At 45.5% G+C, this 12,589-nt stretch overlaps 1 protein-coding gene across 1 annotated transcript in view; it reads left to right on the forward strand.

Annotated features, from left to right (window-relative positions):
- Positions 1 to 4,531: 4,531 nt before the first annotated feature.
- Positions 4,532 to 12,589, forward strand: part of FRMD6 (FERM domain containing 6) — a 38,016-nt gene continuing 29,958 nt past the window's right edge. Inside the window, 2 exon segments of the mRNA XM_061568265.1 lie at positions 4,532 to 4,736; positions 9,420 to 9,826. Of these exon segments, the coding sequence (XP_061424249.1) occupies positions 9,725 to 9,826 (102 nt within the window). The 5' untranslated portion in view covers positions 4,532 to 4,736; positions 9,420 to 9,724.

Genomic DNA, 12,589 nt, shown 5'->3' on the forward strand with positions numbered 1-12,589 from the left:
AACATTCCTTTCGACTTGCGAAGCGGGATGCGAGATTGAATGCAGATGTCTATCACTGGACAAGGGACACACGGGGGTCTGTGGTTGGGGGAGGAGGGGGGAGAAGAGGGATGGATGATGAGACGGTGGGTGGGTGTGCGTGGGGCTGAAGGCTGCTGTTTGTGAAGTTTGTGAAGCTGTCACTGCTGGCTTTTCGTGCAAAGTTCCAGACACCCACACGCATGTTGCAGATAGGGAGGACTATTTGGAAAGGAGAACTTTGGGAGGGTCACGAAAGGGTTGGCCCTCCTCAACGCACCATCACCTTCTCTGGCACATCAATCCCACCAACAGATCCAAGGCCCTTTTGTTAGCAGCAGACAGGGTTAAGTGGCTGCAGGTCACTGGAATTTGTAGGAAATGTCTGAGTTGAGAGTCATGTTGGTATGTGCTGCAATCTAATTTTCTCGGGAGCTTAAACAGTCTGCCTGGAGGAGGCCGTGTGACTTGGTGGGCCTGTATACATCTCTAGGTGACGAGCTGGTGTCTCTGATGCATCGTTTCCACAAATCAGGCTCCACTGGCCCATGGATGACCCAGTTCTGATGCAGGAACTCCTTCAGGCACAAGTCGAGGTCCCCGTGTTCCATGAGTCCTGGAGCTCCCTAGGCTTGGCTGTTCCCCTACGCCCCACTCCCTGCCCTTAACGGGGTTGAGGTCGTCGTCATCATTATCAGCCATGGTCATTCCACTGCTGGATGAAGGCCTCCCCCAAGAAGTTGCTCCAGAGTTTGGAGTAGGGTTTGTAAATCGTTTTTTTTTGCATTTAACAAAGTTTGAATATAAACATTGATTAAATTACACGATTTATAAAGTAAAATATACCGCTGAATTTTTTAATTTCCTTGCATGCTATAATAACAAAAGCATGGTTGAATTTAGATTTAAAGCTTTCGTGACTGCAGGGATTCATCTTCTTGGTTCTTTTGGTACAGTCACGTAGAAGGGAAATAATAAAATAATAAAAATAAAATACAATTATCACTGTACTTTTTATTTTTATTATTTTATTATTTCCCTTCTACGCGACTTTACCGAAAGAACCAAGAAGACAAGCATGGTTGGGAAGGGAAGTTGAGCCGAGCACGTGCCATCATATGTGGGCGCTTTTGCTTCTGAGTTGACCCAGTGACGCCGTGGGTCTGAGGTCGGCCTGGAGCCAATTGTGGCTATCGGCTTGTGGCACGGTGTACGAACGGTGCCACAAGGACTAAGGTCCCCGGTTCACATCAGATCGGTTTCGGCACGAGAGGATTGTCATGGAAATGCGGGCTCGTGAAGTCTGGCCTCAATCGAGCACTGTTCCAGCACAGTTTCCAGTGTCTGTTGGAAATAAGGCAGAAGAGCCAAGGGGTTTGGGTCTTTACGAGAGTGGAAGAAATGAAAAAGGAAATGGATATTTCCTCCTCTTTGTGGATTATTTTTGTGAGCAACGGGGTTTATGGTCTCCAGCATAGTTACCAACGATTGCACAAAATTTATATCGCAACCTAGAGAGTTTTAATTTATTTTGCTCAATTATTTATGAAACGGAATACTATGATGTTTTTTGTTTATTGAAAAGTGCAGAAATATAATTAAATATATGAGGACAGTCTAGTATTTGGAAGAATTCATGTTTTTGTAGAATTGAGGTGAAATATTTTTTTGCTTTAAGATTAACAATTTAAATTGAAAGCTGGGTTTCGGAACACGACACTGGTGTCTTCCTATAAAAAATATTCATCATTGCTACTCCACATTTGGACCGTGCAGCTTCTCTGTCTGCGGCTCCATCAATCGGGAACTCACTACCGCCACACGTTCAAGATATTCTGCAGAATATCCAAGACTGAACTTTAAAATAGGGCTCACAATGCACGAGAATTGTGCACCTAGATAACCTCGGATTAAAATTTTTCACAATTATAACTGTACTTACTGACTACTAAATATAACATGCGTGTAGCTTGTCAATTTACTGCTGGATGAAAGGCTCCCCATGGCACGATGGTGGTTGTTTGACCGTGCTTCATCATACAGGTCAGTGTGGATTAGTGAAGGCAGCATCTGTTTATATTTCTTATGACTGATATTCGCTATAACCAGTAATCGAACACAAGTTGACGGGTATCGTAGCACAGTGCGCTAACCACTTCACGACCACTACCCACCATGTTTATATGAAACCTAATTTATGTAATAGGCATGAGGGAATTTTTAGCCCATGGGCCATATCTGGTCCATGACTTAATTTCATATGGCCACATACGGTCTACCACTTTGACACTGCCCGCAAATGATATGTATCCATCGCTAGAAGAATTTTAACCAAACTAACAGTGTTCTAGAGTAGCCTATAATCGACCAGCAACACACTTTATAATTTTAGTGCACTCGGTCACTTCGGAGGGGGTCTTGCAGTGACGGGCATGAGTGATGAGTGGTGTGTATTCTTGCGTGAAAGTCGTGTTGGGGCGCCCCAGTAAGGAAATGGTGTCTCACCCCTGTATGAAGCAAACTTAGGGTGGGGCAGCGAATATGGCTTGAGGGCAGAGTGACCGGGGTGTCAAATCTTCTCGACATCCGTCACACATTGAAGCTCCTCTTCCAATATGAAATGATACTCGATCATTTAGCATTTGTTTCGGCCTTCTTCTTTGGTAGTAGTTTTTGGCCGTTTGATATTTTATTCCAAATGCAGTTTTAAAATTAGATAATGAAAGGAAAAAGTAGAGGCAATGGGTGGTGGTTGGGCGTGAGATTGAGCCTGAAAAGTTGTTCTTTTTCACAACCTTTTTTGGGATGCGAGCCGGATAAATTCCAGCAGAGAGAAGAGCACTAACGGGTCATTGCATCGTTCATTTAACATATTTCCCTCTCAACATTTTTGATACTTTTAACCGCAACTTTCCTTGAAACATATTCTCTAGGCTGTGAACAAAACCGAGGGAAATAATCTGAAGTACTTTGACCCCTCTGTAATACGTGACAATTATAACGGTGGCGGCTGTGGTGCTGCTAATATAACAATTATTTAAAGAGAGAAGGAATGTGTTTTTGGTTTAGTTTCATGACTTGCTTTGCTCACGTTGAGATTGTATACTGCACTCTGAAACCCGTGTCCCGAGTTCGATTCCTCGCCACGGCTTGCATCATTCACGAGCGATTATATGAACCAGTGTAGGGGCCTTCACATCACCAATAAAGTGTGGTAAAGTATGGTCAAACAATCCCTTTGAATGATGTAGCAAGGGTAGGCATTTAACCAATGGTGGATTGACGAAGGGATGCACCGTATTTGTAGGCCAATTACACCACCTTTTTTTTTACAAAGGTAGACTCGTAACGAACAAGGTATCTTAAACATTTCACAATTGTTAACAATATTGTGAATGAGAATAACAATTAGAAAGCTATACAAATCAAAAAGTGAATGTTATGATAATCAAAAAAAGTTTTAAACTTCGGAAAAACGGGGCCAAAAAATTAAATGTAAATATATAGGTAAAAAATTAAGCTACAATTTTGCAGCACAAAGGGACAAATGATGAATACTAACGAATAAATAACCACAAGTGGCAAAAATTACAAGCGAGGGCGGGATAAAAAAACGAGCACATCAAACTTAAACGCCATCAAAATCAAAACGCTTCGCCACCTTGGGGATAATTCCTGAAGCCCCCCTCCTGGCTTCTGATGAGTAGTAGCAGCAGAAGCATCACAGTGTGGGCTGCTCTGTTACATCACCGGAGCCACACTCTGGGCTCAATCTCACTCACAAAGCCCGTTTATTAAAAGGGACTCCATCGGCTGAGCCTTGTCACGTTTTACTTCCCTCCTGCCCGTGCTACCTGGGTGTTTATTGGCACATAAAGACGCCGAGATAGTTCCCTTTAACCTGAGCATTTTTAAATCACTCATGTTAGCTGTAAAAAAAACACACCTTAAGTTCACGGGAACGTTATTCGCTTTATTCCCTGAGACTCGCACACGCACACACACGCGCGTCGCCAGTGTTATGCTCGGGGTTTCTTCTTCTTCCCAAGACCGTACCATGTGTTCATAAACACCGAATGCACGGGGAAGGAAAAACACACTCACACACACTCTGAGTATTAGTAACCTGTGCAGCCTTCCGTTTACACAACTAACAATTCGTACGATTCAAATTTTTTTATCATCGCCAACATGAAATAAATTCCACAGTAAAAGCTTCGGTTTTAGTTGGATACTTTCGTCGTGTTCCTGGCACGTGAACGATGAACCCCTTTGGCATGCGCGCATAACACCCCCTTCCCCCATCTGCGGTCGAGAATGGACCGTTCCAGAGACGCGGAGTGCAGCGCCAGAGCGCGTCTCCCGAGTGGCTCGGGTTCTACCACGAGGATGGCGGTGTGACAGGGGGGGTGGTGATGACGAGAAGTGTAAGGAGGCTGCCCCCCCCCCATCTCCAGTATCCTTGCAGACGAGCGGAAACGTCGTCTTCGTTCTTCGCGACCCGTGAGTGGTTTTTTTTTGTATCGCGCGCACACAAAACTCTGCCGCGTGTAACGGGGCGGTGGTGACGGCGGTGGTGGCCGCGGTTCGCTGGTTCATTGTCACGCCGTAGGAGGAAAAGTGTTGTTCGCAAGTTGTGCAGATACAAGAAGGACGGAGCGAGAGAGAGACGACTTTTGAAAGGAAAATGAAGCAAACGGAATCAAAGCGTTGGGGCGGTGGGTAGCGGTCTCGGCGCGTTTCGGCTGCGATTGTTTTTGTTTGTTACGAATGTTGCTCTTTTATTCAAATGTCACGACACGATCCGAGTGCTATGCAGCGAGCGAGACAAGAGACAGATCTCTTGTCGTGAGTGTTAATGACGCGACGAACAGCTTATTTGACCAGACGTCGGCGTAGTTTTGTGCGTGCGAACGACCGTGTCTGTCGTGGTTTGCGCGTTTCGCACTCTGTACCCGGCGGACCCGAGTTAAATTCCCGTCTCACGGCCACTGGGAAGACAAAGGCGGCCGGGAGTGGTCCTGACCATCCCACCACCCTCGTGTATCGTGCTTTAGCTTTATGGGTGCTACTCGCTAACAGCATTTGCCCGAAACGTCGGTTGAGGCTATAGATGCGGGATCTTTATCTTTTGTGTGTTCATTTCTACTTTTTCTTTTTAAAATTTGACCCCTTTGGTTTTTTAATTTGAGAACGAACATTCTGGGGGGGGGGGGGGGGGGGGGTTGGATTAAAAACTGGCTCCCCTGCCGCAGAGACTATCCCGTGTCTCACGCCGAGATATTTAGCCATCTGTGTAACTCCACGGGGCGGTTTTGTGTGCAGCCCCAAAGCCAGGATTTGCTGCTCTAACGGGCATCACATTCAATCAGCATCAACCCTTGTTTCCCGATAATCCCCGATTTTTAAGGGCACCCACAATTCGTTAATATGTTCGACGTGGCTTCAGCACAGTGTTGCTGAAATCTGTGGTTTTTTGTAGGTCTCCACTCGGGTATTAAAATGGAGAGAGTGGAAAAAAAAAGTTTCGTATTGGCTGTGGTGGTTGTGCTGAGGCTCTGTTCTCTGTGATTTGGGAAAAATTCCAGCAATTTCCTGTGAGGAGTTCCACAGCTCAGGGCCCCATCTGCTGTATTTGAATCCGTGGCGTCAACTTGCAAACGATGATAAACACGGCAGCGTTGCTCGTGGAAGAGTACTGCGATTGTATCAGCACTGTTACTGTATACGGAGGATTATCAAATGATTTATAGATATCCTAAATTACGTGCAAAATCATAATGATGTATATGTTTAAAGTCATATCTTCTTTTATTGTTATGATAATCATTTACAGTTTTCTAAATCCACTGTTGAATGACATGCCATGTCGGCCACGAGGACTGTTTGATCGTACTTCTGGGTGCCACGGTGGCGAGATGTTAACTATCTCGCCTGGTATACGGGAGGTCGTCGGTTTGATCCCGACCCTGACGCCTGTGGTCGCGTGGATTTGTCTCCTCCGGTTTTAGAAACATGGGTTTACAGTATTTGGCTGCTATAAATGTCCACGTGATAAGCCGCTTCGTTGAGCTATCATTTGTGGCCAGGTCGCTTCTGAAAAAGAGCTATATATTGCTCAGTGGGCCTCACCTGGTAAAATACAAAATGTTTATAGTTGTATAGTTTACGTCACCACGCTGGTCAGTGCAAGTTGTTCAAGGTGCTGTCGGATTTAAGAGCGCAGTGTGCCAAACACTGCTTCACTCCTCCGATGCATTGCAATCTAATTAAATAGCCTGAAACATTTAAGATGGAACTTTCAAGATGGGTCTAAGTGTTTTAATTTGTTGCCAAAACGGAGGAGGCATCTTTTGAGCATCTTGTTATGAATTAGGTCTGGTCCGGTCTCGTGTACTGTCCATGATTACAGCCGTTATTTATACGTGTGAGCAATTAGGAATAGTTTACATTGCAGTTTTTACCAACCTATCCTGTCGAGTGTTTTTCTAGCCAAGACATCTTTTTTAATTAAGCTTGTGGTTTGCAAAATTCCTTTCAAAGTTTGTTTACTATTTATAATGGTACTGCTTGCTATCTGATTGTAAGATTTTGAGATAAACAAGGGGTGTGGGACTCAAATATCCTTCCCAGAACTGTGATTATTATTTTAGCATCCCAGTTAGTTAAGGGCCGAGCACAGTTAAGCCCTGCAGCAGCCAGATCTTGATCCCATCCACTGATGTGCATTGGTTCAGGCCATTCTCTTGGGGTGTTTCCTGTGTTGGATTATCAGAAGTGAATGTCTGTGTTTTCCAAAACCTTTGGCCAACATTCCCAGAAAACAAAAGCTGAGAACACATCCCTGCAAACCATCCATTCAATTTGAGTGCCTCTACCCTCGCAATTTGACGATGCTGTAGTGTCATTGTGAGCAACGCTGGCCTTTGGAATCAAGAGGTTGACAGTTTTGTTCAATCTCCTTGGGCGCGCCGTGGCTTTTGAAACAATGGTGCACGTTTCTTCCGTCCCGCCTCCCCGCCAGTGTAAATGGGTGACACCACAGTTCATTGATTTGCCGGTCACGTGTGGCGAGGTAAATGGTGGGTTCTCGCACCTCTGCCAAGATGCCTGGCCATGGTAGAATAGTATGCCAAACACCTTCTTCAAGAGGGGCACCATTGAATTCCATCTCGTGGAGACCCTTCCTCCAGCAGTGGTGTGTGTAAGTCATTTCAGGGCTGCACCTTTTACATTAACCTTAAAAAAAATTGGCCCTGAATAAAGTACATAAAAAAATAAACAATGCTTTTTTTGTAAATCAGCATATTGCTCCACAAGCTAAAAGCGACATGAGCACTCCCATGCTAAAAAGTCCAAACAAAAGCAAAGCGCAGTAGACTGTGCTGCCAAAAAGGAGTAGGGTATGAAAACGTTACAGCAACAAAAAACAAAATCTACTTCTGTGAAATTAGATCCTGGCAACTTTCTCAACAAAGTGATATACCAGTCAGTGTGTCCGAGGCTTCTACTTAACCGCTAATTGTGTGCCGGGATTGCTTCGGTGACTTACGCAGTGATCTCAGCGATGATACGTCGCGGCGGCCAGGAAGGCGTGCAACAAGCGGCAATTGTATTGCGGAGACAGTATCCAATGTCTTTCAGCTCGGAGAATTTGTGGAATTTCCTTTTATGCTGGGGGGAGCATACAGTCGACATTGTGTCCGGACTAACCCCCCGCACCGCCCCCCCTGCATGCACTTTAGAAAAATAAATATATATGAATACTATGCTTTTGAAAGATATTTGAGGCTGATAGTTCATCTTATTAAAGGTTGGAGGTGAGATTATGGCTTTGAGTGGTTGAGCGTGGCGAGATGTTTTGAGAAGGGGCAGTAGTGTGTGTGTGTGTGTGCCGAATGAAATGGCACAGTAGGGGGCACAGGTGGTGCATCGGCTAGTCATCTCAGTCAGTCAATCCATGACACCTGGGTCTGCCCCGTGACCTGCCAACAGGCGTTCGACACTTCACGTGGCCTTAACGTGCACCCAGCCTGCCACAAGCACCATGGTGACGTCACCGCCACTTAGTGGCGAATGTCGGTTGTTATTGTTGTTGCCGAATGAAAGTTGTTTTGTAATTTTCAATCTGATTGATTTGGAAAATATAAACCCTGCAGGATACACAGATTAGTGCGGGCTATGTCTTATAAATGTTCCGCGCTATTAAACGCATTAAAGTTATATGCAAAATTACCATCTTAGTATATGAAGCTCAGTTGTATATTCCAATTGAGAGTTGGTGTTTAATAATAGCGACATTAACTACAGGCCATTTGTGACGCTGCTTCTTGATGAAAGCCTTGCCATGCTGTGTTGGTTACGGGATTTGTTTTACCATACTTTACCGTGGCTGGTCATTGCCAGTTGGTACATGTGGAATATACCCAGGACTGGTTCAGATATCACGTGGCACGTCTGTTTACCGTGGCAGGGAAATCTTACTCGGCTCACCAGGTTCATATTACGGTACGTTAATAACGACTACACCACTTCTCCATCTCATAAAATAAATAAAGTAGCAGATTTGAGTTATATTATTGTAAATATAACTCTACACGGGATAAAGTCATGCTAAATTAATGTCAGAATGTGGACATGAATATAAGTTTGCACCGCAGCCTCATGAAAACCAATTTTCTCTTTCGACTTTTTTCTGGAACTACATTAGTTGCATTTAGACCTACGGTGGTTTTTCAAGACTATTGTAGATGTTTCTCCAACCATAACAATCATCCCACCCCGGCTACATAAAATGTCCTATGAAGATATGTTTCATTGAACCAAAACTGCCATTATCACCAACATGCTGAAGGCAAAATGAAATGTCACGGGTGAATGCTCAAGATAATAATAATAACAACGTACGACTGCTGTGCAAGGATGGCTCTGAGACTACGCTAATCTTGTAGGCAAGCCGGTCCTGAGCTTAAAACATTCAAAACGCTATCTTAGCACCCACTGTCAAGAGAGAATATGATGTACTGTAATCAGCTGTGAGCTGCTTGTCAATAAATCTCAAACAAGGATTAAAATAACCCTCTAAGTATTACACAGGTTCACATTAATTGCTTAACATAAAAAAGGCTCCTAATATATATGGATAGTGTGCACAGTGCTATTTACTCGGTGAGTTCAATTCATGGCCACGGCTAACATCAGTGACCAGTGATATCTGAAACAGTCGTGAGCCATCTGCCCCTTCACCAACCCTGCGCTGACCAACGTGGTGAAGTTGGATCAAACACAACGTGACTTGGGAAGCTATTCATCCAGCAATTCATTGACAAGGGCTGTAAATCATTCATCGTATTATTATCATGGCTCTTGGCAAATGTTAATCGTATGTGTTCTGTCCGCAGATGCGATGGCGTTGTTGACGGCTTGGCGACCTCACGTTATTGGACCTTGAGGCCCCGATCACTCTGCTCACTCTGCGGCAGCAAATCTCAAACCCCGGACGGACGGACAAGCTGTGTGTGTCTGTCGTGGAGTGGTTTTTGAGAAAGGGGGGTGGTAGTGTAGGAGGAGGGTGGGGGGGGTTCAGTGAAAGGCGAGTTTAGAAATCTCAAGGGGAGGGGTTGGGAAATCTCCCTGTGACCCCCTCTCCCCAACCCCCCCCCCCCCCCCCGCACTGGGCCCCCTTGCCGAGTGTCTTCCCTGAGCCATGAGTGGCCGCTTGGGTTTCCAGAACAACCGCAGGATGCAGGAAAGGAGGAGAGTCCGAGTGTTGCTGCCCACCGGCGACGATCTCTCCATCATCATCCCCGTGAGCTCATCGCCCCACCCCACCACCGCTGCCTGTCACAGAACACCCAGTGGCACGCGTGCGCACGCATGCACACATGCACGCACGATAACGAGCCTGGGATTCAGAATAGGTGGCAGTTGTGTACAATCATCACTCGGTTATCCAGGGTAATGGGAGGGAGGAACGAAGAATGGGTGGCCCGGAGAAAACAAAACCACGCGCGATGCAAAACGAATGTAAATAATCTTCTTGGTTCTTTCGGTAAAGTCAAGTATTTAATTATGTTTTGTTTTCATTATTTTATTATTTCCCTTCTACGTGACTTTACCGAAAGAACCAAGAAGGTGAATCCCTGCAGTCACGAAAGCTTTAAATCGAAAAGAATGTAAATGAAGCGAAGATTGAGCCGGCATGGTCGTGAGCCTGTGCGTTGGAAGAGAGGGCTGTTGTGTGCAGTCACACTGCCGTGTAGGCTGTCACGGTTGTGCTGCTCAGCTCTTCGATATCTTTTCTGGTTGTTGCCGCCAGCTGTTTGGCATGGTTTTTCTGATGTCTCACTCCTCGTGCTCGGAGCTTATTCAGGATCGGCACGATGATCCTAAGCATTTGTTACCCGGTACAGCCCAAACGCCCCATTTGGAGAGTCATTATCTGAGGATTGTGGTGCAGCTAAACAAAAACACAGATAATCCATAACATATGTAAATTAGCTGACCGGTGTGTTTTTTGGATTGTGCCATGTTGCTTGGTGTTCATCTCAATATTACAAAGCTCAAAATCACGGCTACGTAAAGCTATCGAGGCATATGTAAATGAGTCTGAATATAAATAAGGGGTCATCTATTTATTGTTACCTTTTAAAGTACTCTAATCGGTTTACTTTCCGACGTGCCCGTGATCACCTGGGTACTGTGTACTGATCAACAACAAATAAGGAGAAGCTATTTATTCGGATATATTATATTTTTAATTTGTCAACCGCTGTTATTTTGCAACCGGGGTAACATGCTGCCGACAGATAATCGAGCGTTAACTCTAATTTCACGAGCTATGAGACTGAGCGATCTCCTCCATTCTCTTTTCTTGGTAATAATGATCACAGTTGACTACGTACGGTGCGAAAGAAGTTCAACGTATACGTGCATACAACACAACATTTGCATGCATTCACAGCTAAAATGGCCCATGCATGTGCACACCAATTGCTGCCAACACATACACTACATGTGTATCACAACAATTTAGTTGTTTTTTTACTTTTTTATTTTATTTGTAGTATTATTTTCACCTACGTGACTTTACCGAAAGAACCAAAGAGTATGTGTATCAAAGTCGCTGTAAAAACTTTCAGACTGATGCAACAGTACCAGATCTCGGCGAGCATGCGTAGAAGCAGACTACTCGGTCTAAGTAAGTGTGCGGCCCTGCAATTGCTACTCATTCCACTGCTTGCAGAAGGGCCTCCTATCGAGGGTATTTTGGCCTACTAATCCACACTCGCCAGACCTCTTCGAGGGAAAAAGGGGGGGGGGGGAGTACCCACACTTTACCCCACCACATGCAAGCTGCAGATCAACTAACTCACGTAGCCATTTATCCTTGCTGGGTGGAGGAACGGGGTGAATTTAAGAAACTTTCCCCATTGTTTAAACTGCCACGGCCGGGCGATTAAATCGAACTGACAATCTCCGGATTGCGAGTGCGGTGTGCCAACCGTTACTCCACGGCAGTAAGCCTACTTCACAAAGTGCTGCATCCAAAACGGAGATCTAATTGCCAGTCAGGGCTCGGCTTGGGACTGTGTGCATGGGGGGGGGGGGGGGGGGGGGGGAGACGGCGGCAGCCACCCACCACTGCCCCTTCAATACCCCGCGCCGCCGTTGCCAAACAGGTCTTGGCACGCCGAGGTCTTGCTCGCGGGAAGTGAGCTGTGTGCATTTGCACGGGTGGCTGAACACTCCGGTGAGGTCTGCTCAATGATGATCGGTGCCCTCGTCGCGGTTGCTTTCAATCACGAGCGGTATATTTTATTTGTGCACGCCAAGTTGCCATCGGAGGCTGCGGGGCTGTGCTTATGTGGCGAGCGTCTCAGAGGGCAGTGCGGCAGAATCTCCAGTCGTGCTGTGCTTGTGTGCTCCCCTGCTCATCTTCTTGGTTCTTTCGGTAAAGTCACGTAGAAGGGAAATAATAAAGTAATAAAAATAAAACATGACAAAATAATTCTCACGACGTTTCGGCCACAATGCAAGCAGCCGTCCTCGGGTGAAGAACAGATCTGTCGGAAAGACAGCGTCTTTTTTTTCTTCACCTGAGGACGGCTGCTTGCGTTGTGGCCGAAACGTCGTGAGAATTATTTTATTATGTAATTTTTTATTATTATTTTATTATTTCCCTTCTACGTGACTTTACCGAAAGAACCAAGAAGATGAATCGCTGCAGTCACGAAAGCTTTAAATCGAAAAATGCTCCCCTGCTTTCAAGCCGTACTGACCGGCGTGGTGAAGTACGGTTAAAGAACTCCCACGACCCGCACAGCTTGGGAAGGCCCTCATCTAGTAATTAATTGACTGCAGAGCTGTCCACGCACGTGGTCATTTTTACTGTTACATTCTGCAGAGATGAATCTGGTGATGCGTCTTTCAACCGTCCCAGTCGTGCAGGTCTCTGTGGACCCCATAGTTTTTGATTGAGTGATGCCCACCGCCTTATGACTTCTGTGGAGAATGTGGTTCTTAAGCATCCTCAGTTTACGAGTTCACTACCTATGGAGCTTAAAGCAGT

Source organism: Lethenteron reissneri, chromosome 41, assembly GCF_015708825.2.
Source record: "Lethenteron reissneri isolate LAM-NWPU_2019-01 chromosome 41, ASM1570882v1, whole genome shotgun sequence".
NCBI classification, from domain to species: Eukaryota; Metazoa; Chordata; class Hyperoartia; order Petromyzontiformes; family Petromyzontidae; genus Lethenteron; species Lethenteron reissneri.